Genomic DNA, 20,333 nt, shown 5'->3' with positions numbered 1-20,333 from the left:
ATTTCTTCAATTGAACAAATCAGTGCTGTGTATAACAAAGTAAAAAAAGATAGATTCCTTGGAAACTGGGGGTGCTATAAAACCAGAAGGGAGAGGTAATTTTGTCTTCAAAAATCAGCATTTAAGGAGGCATTGGTATTCTGATTTACATTCCCTAGTTGCAGGACAAATCTGCTTGCTGGAATCAGAGATGTGAATATTCCAACAGCAGGGCTGTTAAGTGATGTGTAAGCAGCACTGCTTACATGCATGAGGTGCAGAGCTGTGCCCAGAAGCCCTGCTGAATCCATTGAGCTGTGACTGAAAGAGATAGTTCTTCTGCTTCTCCTCTGCCAGACAGTTAATGCCTTCTTTCAGGTCTCTCACAACTGTCTGTGCAAGAAAATGAGTTTGGAAATCGATCTCAGCTAAATGTAGCTCTTTGCAACCTATCCTCCCCCCCACCCCCAGTGTATTATTTTTAAATTCTTTCAGTTCCCTGTGAGATTTCTTCAGAATGAGTGTTGCTACTGTAGTGGGTACGAGGGATGGCACCTCAGCTATGTGACTGACTTTGGCCAATTTTAGCTCTTCCTGGAGTATGAAGATAGCTCACCTGTGTCTCAAACCATGGCAGTTTATTCATGAGCCAGATAATTTGCATGTAAATAAATAGAAGTTGCTTTTGTTCTTCTTAATAAATACTTAATATTTATCCTTAATATAGTTGCAGTTAACTTAATATAGTTATACTTAATAAAGTTGCAGTCACTTGTTGACCTTCTTGTTGTAGTTCTGAAGGTAACTGACTCGGTGAACTTAAAAATATATAGTGTCTTACAGAATACACAAACTTCTCAGTATGTTGTCAGGTTCTCATGTTATACATTCAGTTCATGTAAATTGGGGCAAAATATTGAACTTAGAGGAGGAAAATGCAGTTCTGTTGCAGTCTCACAGCTTAAGCAATTTCTAGAAATAAGTAGTTCTGCATTCCTTGGAATTTTTTTAAAAAGACAACTCAACTGTAGAAGCTTCAATTCTGCTAACCTTAAGCTGTGCATGACTAACTTGCAGTCATTTTTCTGTTCTTTGTGCTTGGCTTTTCCTTTAAGAGGTGGGACGGAGTCATAGGAATGCTTGTCTTAGGCACAATTTTAATATGAGTTTCCTTTGTTTTCTTAACTTTTAAGCATGCTATTAAGATCAAGCTTCTCCAGGTATACTCATTTAATGAGCAGAGAAGAGGCAGTAATGCAACCATCAGGACAGAGCCCTGCAGTGAGTGCTTGGGAGTGAAATCACCTATACAGCAAGACTGGATCTCGTGTTGACTTTCAGAGCTGCTTTTTGAGTCTACATCTCTTACCCCCCACTCTGATAGCTTCATCCAGTGTAATGAAATAAAGAAGTTGCAATAGCATCAGAGGAAGGGCTTGGTTCTGGCATCTTGCTGTGCTGATTCATTCCACACTTGGGTTATCCTGTTGTGAAAGCCCCAGAGGAGTCAGCATGGTGGGTGGAGCTTGATGGTGCCCTGTCTTTAGAGTGCTGCTCTGATCTGAGCCTTCAGCTTTTGCTTTATGAAGCCTATGGAATAAAAGTCACCCATCTACTTTGTTTGCTGTTTTGTCTCCAGTTGAAGCCTTCGACGTAGTCCGAGAGTTACACCACAGCTGGGATGTGCCTGTTTCAGTGAAGGATTGCTTGTATAGTCTGCCAAAACCTATCTCAAATTGATAGGAGAGAATAAAGTAGCTTCCAGCTGCTGTCATCTTGATTTTTGTCTTTTAATTCTGTTAGCTTTGTTCAAATGTACTTCTTAAGTGTTTTTAGTTGGGTGCGGGGAGAGAAAAAGGCAGTTTGGACTCCTACTATAGGAGTCTGGTGATTTTGTCCTGAACGTAATGATGAAGGGCAAAATTTCTCTTATGCTCTGGAGTATTCTTCCAAGCTCATTTTTGAGAAGTAAGAGAACTAGTCTAGTATTGGTCTTAGCTTTTGCAGCTTAGGTTGCATTCCAGGAACTCCTGAAACAGCAAGGCTAGGCCAGAAACAGAAAAGAATCCACCACTGGGCTGTTTCCTGACCCCACAGGACGAGTCAGGAAAGAGAGAAGGATAGGAAGGAAAGACTGTAAGCTACTGATTGCTCCAGTGTGGGTAGAGCTATGATGTCAGGGTTTACCAGGGTGTGGAAATTTTTTTCCTTGAGAGTAACATTCTGTGTGTATTGAAACTGAATTCATTGGGAATATATTCCCAGTACTTCTTATCAGAGCTCAAGGCAGGCTGACGCAGTCAATTTGCATGTAAGGGTCCTATTGCAGGAGCTGTGTTCTGCTACAGCCTGGATAGGAAAAAAAAGGCAGTGCTGTGTACTGAGTTCATAGGGCAATCCTCACAGCATAATCTAAGGAGTCCCACTGCTTTGGGGCAGGCACTGCTTATGCTAAGCTGTCATTTGTGCTTGGAACTGGTGCTTTTCAATATCTTTATCACTGAAATAGCATAAGAGATTGAGTGCACCTCTGTGAGTTTGAGGACGACACCAACCGAGGATGCAGTTGACACCGTAGAAGGAAGGGGTAGCATCCAAAGGGACCTGGACAGGCTTGGAAACCAGGCCCTAAACCTGATATTTTTGTTTCTCAAGCAAAATTGTGATAAGTGACTGCTATTTGCTTTCTGTACTTCGGCCACTTCTAGTGAAAATTCTGAATTGCTTAAGACTAAGTTGAGGTAAGTTCTAGATTTATCTGTTTAGACTCTGCTAAGGCTAAGTTTGAGTGTTTTTATTTTGGTGTTTTTTTTTTTTGTTTTTTTGTTTTTTTGGTTTTTTTTTTTTCCAGTAAACTCAACTTTTCTTGCAACTAGTTTGCCTTAATGGTCACAAATAATTTTGCAAAAGTAGTGGTTTGTGGGACTGAACATTCTGTATCAACAAATAAGAGCAGTGTTCGTGTTGACAGATGAGAATGAGTCAAGCTAATTAGAATGTACTTTAAAAGATACATAAGAATCTATTCCAGTTTAATTAGGATGGTAATTATAATGGAAGACAGCCAGTCTGCAAAGGACACCTGTTAAACAACATATGGAAATTTAACCTGCTTAGTGCTTCTTTGCTTATTTGTAACTCCTCCTGTACTGGATTAGTATCTTCCTGCATTGGGAGTGGATTTGTTTAGTTCACCTCTCTTCTTCACTGCCAATATATGACATGATGCATGCATGGATACAGCTCCTTCATCATGTCAGTAATTTAGATAGGATGACATGAAGAACACTTGTAGCTCTTCTGGCTTTATCTGAGTGCGATTTCAGAGCCTGGGGACCATGAACCCAGCAATACATCAAATCTACATGGATTTCCTTGGGTGAATGTAACAAAGTCTCATTTTTGCTTCTTGTCTGTGCTACAGGGAATTGCCTGTAATGCCTGTTTAGTTACTGGAAGGTGCTGCATTTCCTGGCAGAAAGGATCCCTGTTTGAGGGTTGTTTTGGAGTGCTGGAATTTACTTCTTAATGTGCACGTAGGCTTTGGGTGGGAGTGAAACAACCTCTTCCATATGGCTAAGGTAGACTTGTTCACAGCTGTAACAAGCTAGAATGTCATTTTAAGCATTAGGGTGTGTGTAGTGTTTTGTGCATATGTGGAGGCAGGGGAGTAGTAACCTTGTCTAGAGAAGTAATTTTAGCTTGATTATTCCAAGTAGATGTTGGAGGCAAACAGCCTGAGGATAGTAAATAAAGGACACAGGGTTTCATACTTCATGTGAGTGCAGTTGAGAAGTATTTACTATGCCAGCATTAGAATTAGTGTGGAGTTTGTCTGTTGTGCGCTATATTTGCTACTTGTTGAAGGTAAAAAGATGGACTAGCTAAATTCAAAGGACTTGAAAAAAGGTGAAGTGTTAGAAGAGAAGTTGTGTCTAATTAGGGAAGAAACTCATCTGACTCTTGCCACTGAGGTTATGAGAAGTTAAGCATGGCTACAGTCTGGGGTTGGCAATAGGTAATAACTAGAAAGTGAACTAGTGAAATAAATCTTTTGGAATCTAGTATGTGCTTCTCAAATAAATGCGAGTAGTGAAATTCTAAAGACCGCTGAAAGAAGTTCTCACAGTGCAGAAATTGAATAGAATAGAAGTGGTGCAGATTCTCTTTCATTGAATTTGACTCATAAGGAAGAATGTTCCATGAATGTTATCTTGGACAGCAGACAATGTTTACTCAAGGATAGTGCTACTGGCTAAGTGTTTGAGAATGCATTTTCTCGCTGATAAGTGTATCTAATTTTTTTTTTAATTATTATTTTTTTTTAGCTAGCTGGCATGGCATTCCTTGCAGCTGGACTGTGGGCATGGAGTGAAAAGGTAAGGGTAAAATGACTGGTATTACATTGTTTGGTGGCTGCCCTCTCCTGCCCTAGTGAAACAATTGATTTCCTCTGGAAGCAGTGGAGTTTAAATGTAGGACCTGGACTCAGGACCACGTTCAGATCTTCTAAATAGAAAGTAGTTGGAGTTTTATTCTTGCCCATTACTGGATATTAGGCTGTGGCCCTATAAGTTTATACTTCCTTATGGACTTGTAAGAGCAGGGTTTAAGAGAATTAAAAAGAAAATTTCATCTTTATGAGCAGTCCCTATGGGTTGTTTCTCTTTTGAAAGCATTTTTTCTAAAAATATACTTGATTCTAATAAAAGGATGGGGGAAGATTATTAATGTTTGGAAGGAATGAAAAAGATTTCTGTAAAAAGAAAAAAATTAGCATGCATCTGTGAGATCATCTTTATGTAGTGTTCTCATTTTAAGGCCATCTGTTATCCACTTCCTGTGGAGTTACAGACCTGATTCTGTGAACCATAGAGAGGAAGAAAATTGGGGCAGCACGGCCCAACTCAGTTATACTTTCTTGCTTTTGTTTTGCTGAAGTTTCTTTCAGCTGTGTAACTTCCTCAACAGAGGGAAGGCTTTGGGCATGTATGTAATTCACATGTAATTCTATGTAATTCACATCTCACAAGAGACCATATAGGTGTGAAAATGAATGGTTTACCCCACTGTGAATGGTTGTAGAAGCATGGCTCACATTTGACTGCAAGCAGTAAGGAAAAAGTGACAGTGGTTTGCAGACTTATCTGCATTTTAATTGACAGTGCAGGGCACGTGCCTTCACTCTGGAGCCATGCTACTGAGTGGTACATTTTCACTGCCAGGATAGCGTAACGTTTCCATAGAGCCTTTGTATCAATAAACTGACCATATAGTGAGGTTCTGGGTTTTATCTCCTGCTATAAAATGATGTTCTTTCTAATCCTTTATGGAAGGTGTGTTTCAGAAGGTGTCAAGCTTAGCTTTAATTTGTTTTCTGTAATGTTCATATGCTTTTCTCTGCTTCAGACTGTTGTGTAAAGAGGCACATATGATCTCTGTGGTTGGAAATGACTAGCTCAGTTTGCCAAATGACCTTTACGGTACACTAACATTACTGAAAATGAAAGCCTTGCTAAAATAGTTGACTTTTCCTGTCTTTATTTCTTGAATTTTGTCTGAACTGTTTCTACTGTCTGTTCTACAACTAAGAACTTAAAAGGTTTTCCTGAGTTCTTAATCTTCTGAATGACTCTTAAAAAATGCACGTTCTTTTTCTTTTATGTCAGTTGCTTTGTGTGGACATTTTCTTATTAATGCTGTTCTTTTGCAGTAGTGGATGTGTGTCAGTGTGGATCTATTTACAGATAAGTTTCAATGAACAATAGAAGGGAAGTAAAAGAAAAACACTCTAAAATTTGCAGTGGTCAACCCAAAGGGAAACTAAAGGTAGTACAGAAGAGTTTTAAACATCCTGTCTCTTAGTGCAGCATGAAGTACATCGATCTTTTTAACTTCTTTGTTGTGTTTTTTTTTTTTTTTTTTGTCATCAACTTTTCCATTACGAGTTTGATTCCTGAGTGTTCTTTTTATCTGGAGGTAAATGCTGTGTATCTCTGTGAGCTGATAACATCTCAATTTTGTGTCAAGTGTTGAAAGTAACTTATATATATATTTAAAAAAAAAAAAAAAAAAAAAAGTTACCCACGCTGGCATACATTATCATGCTTATGAGTCAAATACAGCATTTTTTTTTTATCTAACTGGGCTACACTTATGATCTCTTAAGTGGTTCTTGTTATTTCAAGCAGTCATGTAGAAGTTGTTGCATAACATGTTAAGTTTACATTAATAAAGGCTGGATTCAAGTTAACATGTAGCCTGAGAGGTATTACAGAAGTCATCAAAAAAAAAAATGACTATAGGATTTAGGTATTAGAAACAAGATAAGCCTGAGTCATCATGTCAAAAAAAACTGGCATCAGTACAAGCTGAGTACTGATGCCAGTTCTAGGCCTTTCTAGGCTCACTGCCTAGAAAGCAGGTTTGGGAGTTAAAACATTGGCCTCCTGTCAGTCATTCAGCTGAATATCAACAGTGTACCTTCAGGTCTAAGGCAGCCTTCTGCCTGCTGGGCTGTGTTAGCACTTGTGTGACCAGTGGCTGGGGAAGGAGATTATTCCAACAGTATTCTTCATTCTGGAGGCTGTATCTGGGGCAGGAATGAAGGGAAGGTAGAGCTACCTGCTTGTTGAAAGAAATTTCCATATTTTTTCAAACAAATAACAATTCCACAAATCCAATTTGATGGCATTTCTTAACTCATCAGTGATATATTAAATTGCTGATTTTTGGTGGGGAGAGAGGGGTAAGTCTTAATAGCATCCTTCCATAGTCACTGGCAGAAGCATCCTTAGATGAATAAGGTGGGATGAAATAGTCCCTTGAATTGAATTGCTTATGACTGACCTCCTTCCTTCAGGATTTTTTACTTGGCATATTTAGACTGAGAATCTCCACACTAACAAGAGAACGTTGTAAATTTCAAATGTGAACGTGAAGAGACTGTTTTGAACCTAGGGTCAATAATAGACCCTAGTTCCTGTCTTATTGTCACAGTGTGCTTTGATCGGTGGAAGTTCTCTTCCAAGAGACGTCTGAGGAAAGCTTGAGTTCGGATGTGGGAAGTGGATAGCCAGAAACAGCTTTGAAACTTTCAGCATCCTGTTTGTATTGTGATTAGTTCCATAGCTTATTGCTTGCACAAGGATGCTGACTTAGTCTTGATGTGACTTCCCTGTTCGTAATGTCTGAGGCAAGTGCTTCTGAGGCATGGATGTGATTGATTAGGTAGGACTCAAGTTCACCAGTAGGCCAGATATGATAGTTAGCTTTGAGGCTTCACGGATTGTAAGGATGATAATGTCACTGATTGGACTACTAAGAGTCTTTGCTTCCCAGGACTTTTTGAATGATAGGTAATCTCTAAACTGTGACCACTTCTTAATGGTTTATTTCAGCTCTTAGAGACAAGCAGTGGCAAGGCAATTCTGATTTCTACTATCCAATTACGTTTTTTGTCCCTTCAGTCAGTTTTGATCTTAAAAGAAACAAAACAAGAACACCACATCTCTGCTGTCTTGCTATCACCAAATTAATGGGTCTGACAAGATGTGTTGTGAAAGAAGATCAACTCGTATGTATCATGAGTACATATCATGAATATCTTGAGAATACTATTACTCAGTGTCTTTCCATTAGCTGATGAAGTTTTTCAACGTTAACTTTACCTTTTAATGCTTTATTTCCAAAACACTATTTTTGTTAATTAAGTATGCACTTAAAAAGTGAGAGAATACCTTGGGCAAATTCTCTTTTCCTGATAGATATATTTCAAGTTAATATACATTATTAGTTCTGTTGGCTCCAAATGATGTGGATACTCAGTGGTAGTGTTGAGCTTTTGGCACCATCTGGTGGAAGCTTGTTTGGCAAATAGACATAGGTAGTCTGAAACGTATGACTGCACTAGATTGCTCAGTAAGAGTCTATAGCTTTGAGTTGGCATTAATACTTGCTGGGATAAAGAAAAGTAATTTCATTAACAACCCTTTTGTGATCAAACCTTTCCAAGCGGGTCTCAGTTTGCAAGCTGAAGGATTTGTAACCAATTAATTTGGGATCTTGTAAGAATCATTACAATTCCAAACAGGAAATAAAAAGTGGCTGTAGTGGTCATATTTCTGTTACTCCGTTTTTCAGGGTGTGTTATCTGACCTAACAAAGGTGACTGGTCTTCATGGTCTTGATCCAGTGGTGCTTGTCTTAGTCGTGGGAATCGTGATGTTTACTTTGGGATTTGCTGGCTGTGTGGGAGCTCTGAGAGAAAACATCTGCCTTCTGAAGTTTGTGAGTAACATCATTACATGTGTGAATCAATGTGTATGTGGAAGTATGAAACTATGGGTGAAGGAAAAAGAAAGTAATTTGTGGCGTGCATTTTATTACAGTGCATATGGTGAGCTCAGTCCCTGACAAACTTCTTTAAGGGACAGAAGAATAGATGTAAACTAAAGTATTTTAGCCCTGCGCCTAGAAAAAAAAGGATTTTTTTCATTCATTCTGCTAGTGCAGCAATGTTTTTATGTATTTCAGATTGTAATGTAATTTAATACGTAATAGCATGAAGTGATGTTTCTGAAACACAGCTGAAAGTTACTGAAAGGAGATCATGTTGTGGCTTTGGGCAAACAAAATCGCTTAGGGGCTTAATCTCTTTTAAGTTTTTAGTGGGCAAAAATTGGGCACTTAAATGACTAACTAAAAGATCTGAAACATTTACTTTTGTATTGAGATGTCCTTTATTTAAATTCAGAAACAGTTAAGTAGGGCAAAAGAAATAATTAAAATGAGAACAGCTCACAAAATCCTGTGTTTTGCAGATTCTTATATATTAATATTCCAGCTGCTGTGTGTAATGATTGTAGATTAGTGCTTATTTTCACTTTTGACTTCACATAACCAAAATGGAAAAATAACTCAGCTTCTAGGTTTGGTTTTGTTGGTTGTTTTTTTTTTTTTTTTTTTTTTCTCCATTATATTCTCAATTAGCAGTCACTTCTTTTTATAGTATCTACACTGAGCAAGAGTTTTAACATGTCTTAATCTTTTCCTAATAGAATAGGGAATGCATTCAAAGAGATAAATATCTTCTAATTTGTGACTTTTTCTTCTACAGTTCTGTGGAACGATTGTATTTATATTTCTGTTGGAGCTGGCAGTGGCTGTTCTGGCTGTCTTGTTCCAGGACTGGGTGAGAGACAAAGTCAAGGAGTTCTTTGAGAATAACATTAAGTCCTATCGAGATGATATTGACCTCCAGAACCTCATTGATTCGCTACAGAAAATTGTAAGTACATTACCTGTCATTTTTCCTTTGTTTTCTGGGAGAGTATGTAGTTAAGGAAGTTTTCCTCTTTCAGATTGATCATGGTCTTTAGCTAGTAGTGCCATGTGACAGTTGTGCTGTTCTGTTTCTTTACTGAGAGTGTTAGATATCATAGAATCATAGAATGGCCTGGGTTGAAAAGGACCGCAATGACCATCTGGTTCCAACCCCCTGCTATGTGCAGGGTCACCAACCAGCAGACCAGGCTGCCCAGAGCGGCATCCAGCCTGGCCTTGAATGCCTCCAGGGATGGGGCATCCACAACCTCCTTGGGCAACCTGTTCCAGTGCCTCACCACCCTCTGGGTGAAAAACTTCCTCCTAAGATCTAACCTAAACCTCTCCTGTCTCAGTTTAAGACCATTCCCCCTTGTCCTATCCCTATCCACCCTCGTAAACAGCCATTCCACCTCCTGTTTATACGCTCCCTTTGAGTATTGGAAGGTCACAATGAGATCTCCCCAGAGCCTTCTCTTCTCCAAGCTAAACAAAACATCTGAGATACAGTGGTGTTCTAATTGTGAATGCCTTGACTTTTTCTATTGAAATCATAGAATCATAGTTTCAGCCTGTTCCAGTACCTCACTATTCTAATTTAAAATTGTTTCCCCTTGTCCTATTGCAATAGACTCTGCTAAGGAGTCCGAACTCTTCGTTCTTAGAGCCTCTTTTTAAATACTGAAAGGCTGCTATCAGGTCTTCCACGAACTTTCCCGTCTCCATTAGTTTTTGTGGGGCATGCTCTTTCAGATCCACATCTTTTCTGTACTGAGGACTCCGTGTCTGGATGCAGTATTCCAGGAGAGATCTCACCAGTGCAGGGTAGAGGGGCAGGATCACCTCCTTCGACCTGTTGACCACACTTGTTTTGGTGCAGTCCAGGATTAAGTTGGCTTTCTGGGCTACAAGGGCACATTGCTGTCTTATGTCCAGCTTAATATTCACAGGTCCCCTCAGGTCCTTTTCAGCAGGGCTATGCTCCATCCTTAAACATCCTGTACTGATACTGGGAGTTACCTATGACCTAGGTGCAAGACCTTGCACTTGGTTTTGTTGAGTCTCGTGAGGTTCACCTAGGCTTGCTGTTCAACCTGTCTAGGTCTCTTTGAACTGCATCCCATCCCTCACGTGTGTTGACTGCACCACACAGCTTAGTATCGTCTGGAAACTTGGTGAGGATGCACTCGTTCCCACTGTCAGTGTCACTGATGTTCAAGGTCACTGATCCAAGTACTGACCTCTGAGGATGCCACTTGCTCAGTGATCTCTATCTGAACATTGAGCCATTGATCACCGCTCTCTGGGTACAATCTTACAACCAGTTCTACATCCATCTAACAGTCGACCCACCAAATCTGTATCTTTCCAAATTGGAGGGAAGGATATCATGGGGGACTGTGTCAAAGGCCTTATGAAGTCCAGATAGATGACATCAGTAGTTCTTCTTTTGTCCTCTGCTACAATTATGTTGCCATAAAAAAAAAAAGATACTTTATCAGGTAGGACATGCCCTTGATGAAGCCACGCTTCTGAGAAGCGTCTCATCTGAAAGCAAAAAAGATTTTAAACTGTGGAAAGCTATTCTGTAGGTACTCAAGGAAGCCTGAAATAGTTGTATGCTCTTTTTGTCCTAAAATACTTAGTTGCTAGGAGAGGAGATTGCAAGGCCCGTTGCTAATAAGGGCTTGGTGGCTTTCAGTTAGATTATTTTGCATTCACACTCTAGAAACAATCAGTGAGGGTGATTTTTCTGATTTTTTTAAATTTATGTCTGCATGTATGGAGAGAAATTGAGGAAGTACTTCACAAAGAGGTAAAACATTTCTTTTTTTTTTTTTGTAAAAGGTCACTTTTCTGTCTGTCTCCTATATTTTAGAAGATCATGCTTAAAAATCTGTGTTTACAGTTCACTTTGATAGCAAAACATGTTTTTATACTGTATACTATATGGACTGTTGTATATTACCAGCAGCTGTACATATTTGGTTATTTCACTCATGTGTTAACATAGTATGTGAAGCAGTCCTCTGACTTAAGCTGCCTGGATGGTTTTCAGTACTGCTTTCTTTGGTGTTTGGTACTAAGGGCAGCTTCTTGTAAGGTGATGCTGCTCCTAGCTGCTTCAAACATCAGTAACGTTAGAGATGCTAGGAAACTTCATGAGGTACCAGGAAAGTGTGTAATAAACCATTTTAAGTACACAAATTGTAGCACAGGTCAGTGAACTGCAAAACATAACTTAATGAGAAACCAACTTTCACCTCTTCTAAAACTTGAAAATTCTTTGAAATGTTTGGATTTCCCTGATCTGTATTTATGAAATTTACATTGCACTGTTTAGGTCAAGAAACTTAATGCGAAACAATCATAGAGCTGACTGACCTTCAAATGAATAAGGCTATGTCAGTTAATTCACATGGGTATGAAAATTTTCTCATTTGAAAGAAAATAAGTATATTCACAGATGTTTTGATCCATTTTTCAGGGTGAACAAAGGGGGAAAAACTGATTGTTTCGTGAAGACTTAAAAGTGAAATCACAAAGTTAAAGAAATAGTTTTCCATATTTCTTTTGGATTTGGCTAACATGGATAACATCGGGTGGTTACATTTCAAGTGACAGTTTTTATGATGCTTCCAGTTGTGTTAGCATCTATTTCCAAGAACATTATGCCAAATGGTGCTTTTTTTTCCTTTGTTTTGTAGAGATGCTGTATTGATTATTCAGTTTGTTTTACTCTTGTGTTGCCATCGATTCCTTACAACCATAAGGAATATACGACGTATAGGAAAGTTGAGCAAATATTATTCCAGAGAGCTATTCAGTGAATACATTATCTATAAAATATCCCCACATAGCAGGTGTTTATCTCTTGCAGAACCATTGCTGTGGTGCCCAAGGCCCGGATGACTGGGATTTCAACATATACTTCAACTGCAGCAGTGAAAGCAAAAGTCGTGAGAAATGTGGTGTTCCATTCTCCTGTTGTATACCTGATCCTGCTGTAAGTTGTTTCCTGGTTTGGTATCCTTCTGTTATTGAAGAGTTACGACAGGAAGTACTTCCTGAATATGGTGTGACACATAGGGCTTAAAGAAGTCTTCTAAATATCAAAAATTATTATTAATGGCCAAATTCTCTTTTTGTTACTGCTCTGTTCTTTCTAGAGGATAGAATAGATGTGTCAGCCTCTTATATGGCTGAAAATGTATTGCTTGTCATTAGGAATTCAGAAGGTGTTTTTACGTGATTGAAGTCTGTGAACATTGGCTGTTGATACTGTTTTATTCCCCAGGCCTTGATTTCAAGCTCTGTCATCTACTGTTGAAGCAGCACATGTGCCCCATCTTAGAGCTGCTGTACAGCACCTCTCTGCCTGACAAGTAGGAGTTACTGTCCTTGCTCATGCCTTTGGTTATCAGCAACTGGCTCGTACACAGACTGAGGTGGAAGTGCCTGAGTCAATTCTTGGCTTTTGGCAGTTCTTAGGTACTCAATGGTTAGATCTGCTTATGAAGCTGTAGGAATCTGATCCTTGCAAAGGAAGCAGAAACAGACACAAATTAATGCTGTGTAGTAGTTGTTGCTCAGGTCAACTCGGCAATCCTCATCTAAGGGAGATAACCGTGGTAGGTTGTTTGTAACCTACCTTGGAAGTAAGCCAGGTAAGGCTTTTGATCATGGAGTCAGCCAAAGAAAGATTTTGTCAGGAAAGTATTCCAAGTTCAGATTCTCTGGTAACTCTTATTTTAATTCAGAACTGTGCTATTTCACTGTGGTCTTTTCTGTTGTTGATGTTATACTTGGAGATATTGTTAAATGTAAACTTCTTTAATTTGCCATTCTCTTTTGAGCATTTTGATATAATTCACTACATACTGTGTAAGCAATTCTGTAATTATGCAGTAAATAGGTTTGATTAGTCTCATAGGGAAAGGAAACAAAAGTATCATAAAAGAAGCATCTTTGGAGCATAATACTGTTGTTGGGCTTTGTGGAATTGGAATCTGGAAGGTGTTTGTGGTGTTTGAGACATAACTGGAACTTTTTTTTGTCTACGGTAGTTTTATCTCGAAGCTGGATTATGTGAGACTGATTTATCAACTGTAAAGACACTCTAGTAGCTTGCAGCTATCTATCTGGTACTGGTATTCACGAACAAGGATAACCACATGAAATGATGGAGTAGTAAGGAATATTTTTTTTTTACTACAAAAATCAGTGTGGTACCTTTGTTATCTCAGCGTTTAGGCATTATGTGAAAGAGATAAAATGATATCGATCTTGGAAGTACAGATGTTTTATCTGAAGGCTGTCAGTACAGCTGTTAAATGTCATGTTCAGTAGTCCTTGCTGGATGAAAGCCAACAAGAGAAGCTGGAAACTGTAGTGGAGGATGCTTACTTTCCAATTGACCTTCTGTCCACTTGGACGTTATACCTTTCTGGTGTTCTGATGCTTTGCTATCTTATTTTTACTGAAATGTTCTCTAAAAGAGCTGTTTTGTGCAGTACTGATTTGTTTGTGAATTTAAGACAGAACTTAGTGTGAAAAGAAGCAAGCAGAATTCAACTGATATATTTTTAATCCTTGTTTTTCAGCAAAAAGTTGTGAATACACAGTGTGGCTATGATGTCAGGAAAAAGGTATGGTGCTAGAACCTTTGTCTATCCTGCTTTCTGTGTAGATAATAATAAAAAAGGACAATACTTAAGTCAGCACAGACAGTGCTGCATCCTGCTATTAGTAAAGAATGGCAGAGTTTTTCTTCTGTTCAGAGCTGAGAAAGTGGAAAAAAATAACAGGACAGTTAAAGGAAAATTCCCATTTGAAAAGGGGGCATGACTTCCATTTTGAGTGTCTGTATTAGTTCTAGTATACAATTTCTGAATTCCACTTTCTACTAATTCTGAAGTATTCTAATAATAGGAATTGTAGGAAGATACTAATGTCCTGACCTCCTTTGAGTTAATTTGGGCATGTCTGTGTATTTCTGAAATTGTTTCAAATATTACTACATATCTAACAAATTTTACTATATCCCTTCATATGTGACTTGACTGTTACAATGAACTTGAGCAGAAAAGTGATGTTCTTGAATTCTTCTCATTCAGAGCAAGAATCAGTGGGATGATCAGATATTCATCAAAGGTTGTATCGTTGCTCTGGAAGCTTGGTTGCCTCGAAATATCTACGTTGTTGCAGGTGTCTTCATAGCTATCTCACTGCTACAGGTTAGTTGCTTTTGTTATTGCTTTTTTTTCTTGGGTATGAGGGCAGGGTAACAAAAGCATTTGTAGAGACTTAGGTTGAAGTTGAGGTCGGTTGATTTCCTTATGCCAAAACTATTTTTTTCCAAGAAATGAAGGTCATAATAAAAATATAATTGTAGAGTATATTATGATACATCATAATGATATATTTTACTGTGTATGAACATAACAACGTACTATTCTATTTTTATATAAATATGATGTAATTTTAATATTTCACTATATCAGGTGGAAGAGGAGATCTGGCAGTCTGCTCGGTGTAGATCAGAACTACAGCCTTATAGCACAAACACGGGGAAAAAAAAAAAGCCTGAAATTCCATTTTATTTTTCATGCTAAGACTCCCATTCAGCATACTTCAGCATACTGAGCAAATATACAGCATACTGATCAAGAATAGACAAGCAGAGTAGCTGGTGAAGAAGTTGCAAATATGGTATTAGCGGAACTGTGGTAGAGTTCCTCTGACTTCTTACAGTACCTTTTCTGTGCTTGATGCAACAAAGAGAATGAATCAAGATTCTCAGTAGTACATATCAAATTCCTTCTTTCAAGATGGTTTTCACTTTCATTGTTTGGAACGACTTGACTGACTTCAAATTTTTCTGTTGCTAAAACTGAGTGTTATGAGACCCAAGTAAACTTGGCTAAGTTTCTTCCACCTGTAGGATGTCTAGAGATGGAATATTATTTTGAGCACTTCTGAAGCATTGCATAAATCATCTTTTTCTTATCAGTTATATCTTCTACTAGATTCTGCTGCTTCTTTACTGTTTAGTAATAGCTGTGCTCTAACAGATGATCCTAGCTACAAAGTGGTGTCTGAGCCTACAAATGCTTCATCAATGCATTGTTATTCACAACAGAGTAGTTGCATTGACTGAAGTGCATTGAACATACAAGCTGGTTCTCATTCTGCAATAATGGATAATGGTAATAGGCTCTATGTCTCAGAATCTACTTGCAGACTGGTACATAGCACATATTACATTTCACACTTTTTTTTTGTTCTTTTTTTCTTTTAGATTTTTGGAATTTTCCTAGCCAGGACATTGATTTCTGATATTGAAGCTGTAAAAGCAGGCAATGCCTTCTGAATATAAAATCGAACATATGTTGCAAAAAGTATATCTTACTATTCTTGGTCAGACATGAAAGTGGAAAGAAATGCCCAGACCATGAAATACTCCTGGTATTACCTGCTCATGAGTTTTGCTTCAAGCTGGTACAAAAAAGAATCTGCAGCTCATCCGTCTGCCTTTTTTCTTACGAGACAACTCAGTGCATCAGAACTGAACTCTGGTGAGGAAGAAATGGAAGTTTCCCAAGTTGTCAGAACTGATTTTAAACTTGTAGGAAGGAGCAATGGAACTGCTTTAAGCTCCTTCCTTGAAGAATTACCATGAAGATTGTTTTGATTTTACTCTGAACTATCATCGCTTCCAGTGTTGTAATCTCTTCAGAAGGCCTGCTGATCTCTTAAGAATATTGAAAAGGTTGTAGTCTCTATAGTAGACTCATGCAGTCAGTTGGGCAAGTTGACCACCAACTGTCATCATGGTGGTATTGGAAATGGAAGCAAATATCACAAATTTTCCAGTTCTTTTGTTCTTTGTTGTGCAGAAATAGGGGGTATTTCTCTTTGACCGGGAATGAAGCAGAAGCAGAAACTTATGTTCAGCCTTGGATAGCTTGAGTAACCCAAGCAGTTATGAAAATGCATGAGGGGAAAAGTCTGACTCTATAGTATTATATGTTAGCAATCTCCATTTCAGGCAAGGGAATGTGAATCCCTAGTGCTGTTTCCTGTCTGGAAAAAATGTAAATAGTCTTTATTTATAGAAAAAGGAAAAAACTCTTTAAAAATGTGTAGCTTTTTACTGTTCAGTGCTATTTTTTAAGAAGTGCTGCCCACAGAATTTTGGAAGTGCAGTTTGTTTCAGTAGTTAGCAAGCATGCTAATGCTAGCTTTGGACTTGTTTTCCTTTCCTCTGGTTTCTTTGCTATGCTGATCATTACAAGCCCTAATTGCTAGTATCAAAGTTGATGAAAACATTCAGATTCAGCGTTAATCACTACTGGCCTTTTTTTTTATTATCAGAAAGTCTGCACTTAGTAGAACACTAGCTTTTGAATTTTTTATGAATCTTCTATAAAGTTACTAAATCATCAGTTCTGTTTGTCTTCTAATCCGTGGTTCAAATGCCAATCACAGTGTGCTGATAAGAACCATTTCTTCTTATGGTATCAAACCAAAGTACTTCTACTGAAATAACTTCTGTGGGTTTTTACTGTTTTTACTTTTTCCGGAAGAAAACTGAACTCTTCTTACCATCCTTTTTTTCCTGAAGTTCAGTAAGATGGCCAGTCTTGTCTGAAAGTCTTTGGATTAGGACTGCAGTGGCTGCAGAAGCACAGCCACGCCTGGCATACTATTTTAATCTGTCAAAGATGGATGTATATGGATGAAAACTTCTAGGAAGTAGTTGTTGGTTTTACAGTAGGCTGTATAACTAACAGTGTTTACTGCTTCCAGTGGCACCCATTTTTTCAGGGAGAGCAGATTTTTTTTTTTTTTTTTTTTTTAACAGTGCCTGAGAGTGTAAATTTTAAAGAAGTATATATTTTTCTAATGATATTTTACTACATGTAGTCTGTGTGAAGAACTTGCTAGTTGTATTTCCAAAGCCTATGGCCTTCTTAGGAAACCAAACTCCTAAATCTTTTAATTCCATTTTTGTATTACGCATGTATTAATGAATGTTTCACTGGCAGAAGCTGACTTGCAGTAAGAATCTTTGTGTTGCTTGTCCAGATGTTCTTGTAGCTCTTTACCCTGTGAAACACTTCGCAGGCCATGCTGTACTTCTCATGTATATTTCAATGCAGCTTTATAGTTCTTTTTCTGGCTAGTGATTGAGACAGAAGAGGACAAAGAAGCTTGTCTCAAGTTGGCTGATTTCCTTAGAACAGAGAACAGTCCAATATTATTTGTCTGGAAAACCTGTAAGTAAAATCTATAGAAGTGCACTGTGATACTTCTTTAGCTTCATTATGCAAAAAGGGAAAAATAGCTGTAGATCAATGAAGGAAGGGCAAGATGCATTTCTTCTGCAGAGCCTTGAATTTGTGGTCTGTATTACCTTTTTGTTGAATGTAGTTCATTAGGAGCAGCCAAACATTTGCTGCAGTTACTGCTACTTTGCAAGCAACAAAGCAGTGTTTTGTAACTTTTTGTAACGTTTGCTTTTAACTCTGGTGCTCGAAACTATTACAACCAGCTTGCTCTATTCTGTGTAATAATCTGATGTATATAAGATTGGAGAATACTTCCTGTTGTAACTTTCTGTTTGTAAAACATCATATTGAAAATTGCATCATGGAGTACATTTCACTGTGCCATTTTTTTTGACACAAGGCACGTAGTGCTGGGAAGTTGTTTCAAGAGTTGATGAAAATCATCATGGCTTCAACAAGGTCAATAATGGAGTTCACACACTGAAGTTAGCTGCCACCAAGGGCCTGTTCCATCCATCAGAGTTCCACTGTCTGCAGATCCTTGCCAAGATTCCTGAAGACAAATGAATACTTGATTTCTTTTGGTTTTTCGATATTCTGGTTTGTATGCAAAGCAGAATTTAATCAGTCTTTCTGATTAAAAGTCTTTCTACAGTTTGTTCTTACTGGCCTTGGCCATGTTAACACCAACTTTGTAGTATCAATACTCTTTGGAATCTTTTGGAACTGAGAATCTTTTGGAATCTTTTGGAACTTTTTCAACCTATCTGAGGCTCTTTACATTCATGAACATTTTCTGTTTTCACCATGGATAAACTTCTGTGCATTTATTCAGTAAAATTTTTAAAATCCTGTGGCTGTAGGCTGTTTTACCTCTGAGCATTTAAACCACCACCCTTGATGGTGGTACATGTGGCTACTGTAATTTCAGACTCGGAATGGGAATGCTTTCTTACCATTTTGTACTTACAGTTTTATTTAGCACCTTTTGTATGGACCCACAGTGACTTCATGCCTAACCATTTAGCTTATGGTTTAAACAAGTCTTGTCAGAATAAGCAGTTGAGTGTGAGCCTGCTCTAAAGCCCCGAAGGAGAAGCAAATCAACAGTTTTGCAGGGATAGGTTTGATAAATTGATGATGTTGAGATTTTTATTGGTTGCATTTGGAACAACTCCACAAACACTACGACAAAAGTAAGGTTTTTAATGAAGATATCAAATATGAGTTCAGACTTGAATAACTGGACTGAGCGAAGGGAACTTTTCAACATGTGATCATTTTTATTTATCAGGAATGAGCACAATATATTTCTGTGACGCAATGTATTTATTTCTCAATTGGTTCTGACAACACAACTGCTCTTGTTTCTTATGCGTGTTTGAACACTTAGTTTGTTTACAAAAAGGAGGATGAATATGAGCACAGATGAGAGTGCAGTGACCAAAGAAACATCAGTCACCTCTTAAAAGTCTGAATATTACTTGCCAAGGGGGTCTTTATTTCTGTTGACTCTTGTACAGTGCCATGTGGATAGATTTATACCTCAAGTACATTGAGGGTCATGTGGCAATTGGTTTATATATAGCATTACCTTGCTTTTTTGTCTCTTCACTCTGTCCTTTCCTTTTCCTTCCCATACTGCCTGTGGGTTTTCATGCAGTTTGAATGTTTATCCTGTGTAAGGGGAGATCGTGTCTCTTCTGAGATGGCTTTTCTGAATGACTTTTGGTGTGTGTGTGTGTGTGTGTATATATATATATATAATTTTTTTTTCTCAAGCCTTACATTTGATTAAATAAAATAAATGTTTTGTACTGCTGGAATTTGTTTTCTAAAATTTATTGCTTGCTATCACTACTGCTATTATTATTATCCTCTGTGAGGTAAAGGTGTGCTAATACTTAAGTTTTTTTTTTTTTTTACTCAACATAATTCTTGATTTTTTTTTTTTCCAGTCTTGACTGATGAATTATAGGTGGCCTGTGTGCTTTTCTCTTCACTGTTAATGGAAAGCCATGCAAAAAATGCAAGTTGAAAGTCAGTTCGCAGAGAAACAGTTATGCAATCTGCAGATATTTTTTAAAAAAGAACAAGTTATAAACTGATGTTTGTACTGTGATGACCACTAGTCTAGGTGTCACTTGGTTAATTACTGAGAGTCAGGTTTGTTCTACCTGAGCAATGGTCCTGAAATCATTGAGTGCAGAAGGGAAGTAACCTAACAGGTGTGAACGTGAGGTTTACTTGATAATTTGGTGTGTCTGTATTGACCGTTTTGACTTTAAAACGTTAAAACAAAAACTTGCTTTGAGTTTTAGAAAGATCAGAAACATTTAGCCAATAGATAATGGATTTATTGTTCATTTATCTAGGATAAGTGCTGTAGAATGTTAAGGCTGGATCATTTCCGTTAAAAATGGCAACCTTAGTGTTGGCTGCTTGAGGTGTGTGTGTATATATAGAAGATTAAAAAAAAAAAAAAAAAAAACTTGTAATAATCCTGCTATATTCTGTCTTAATGCTATCAAGTGAATTGTCTGGAGTGGTTTTATGAAGTTCCCTTTCTTATTGGAGAATATCTTAGTGGAGATACCTTTCTGAAATGCCAGTCATCTTCAAATCTTCACCCATGCCCACAACTGACTGGCTTTAATTTGTGTCTTGTCCAATACTGTCTGGACTGCGTATAATTCCAGATTATATTGGTTGTATCTCTGAACACAGGATGACGTT

The 20,333-nt window shown here is 37.9% G+C and overlaps 1 protein-coding gene across 4 annotated transcripts in view; it reads left to right on the top strand.

Annotated features, from left to right (window-relative positions):
- Positions 1-19,423, top strand: part of TSPAN14 (tetraspanin 14) — a 38,172-nt gene extending 18,749 nt beyond the window's left edge. For all 4 annotated transcript variants that reach the window (XM_052677621.1, XM_052677618.1, XM_052677620.1 and 1 more), the window contains exons 3-9: positions 4,308-4,358; positions 8,122-8,268; positions 9,098-9,268; positions 12,185-12,310; positions 13,908-13,952; positions 14,421-14,540; positions 15,605-19,423. In XM_052677621.1, the coding sequence (XP_052533581.1) occupies positions 4,308-4,358; positions 8,122-8,268; positions 9,098-9,268; positions 12,185-12,310; positions 13,908-13,952; positions 14,421-14,540; positions 15,605-15,676 (732 nt within the window). In that variant the 3' untranslated portion in view covers positions 15,677-19,423. The remainder of the gene's footprint in view (positions 1-4,307; positions 4,359-8,121; positions 8,269-9,097; positions 9,269-12,184; positions 12,311-13,907; positions 13,953-14,420; positions 14,541-15,604) is intronic.
- The last annotated feature ends 910 nt before the right edge of the window (positions 19,424-20,333 follow it).

Source organism: Tympanuchus pallidicinctus, unplaced genomic scaffold, assembly GCF_026119805.1.
Source record: "Tympanuchus pallidicinctus isolate F22 unplaced genomic scaffold, pur_lepc_1.0 scaffold16, whole genome shotgun sequence".
In the NCBI taxonomy this organism is placed as follows: domain Eukaryota; kingdom Metazoa; phylum Chordata; class Aves; order Galliformes; family Phasianidae; genus Tympanuchus; species Tympanuchus pallidicinctus.
Note: the sequence above shows the minus strand (reverse complement) of the source record. Positions and strands in the feature narration are given on the sequence as shown.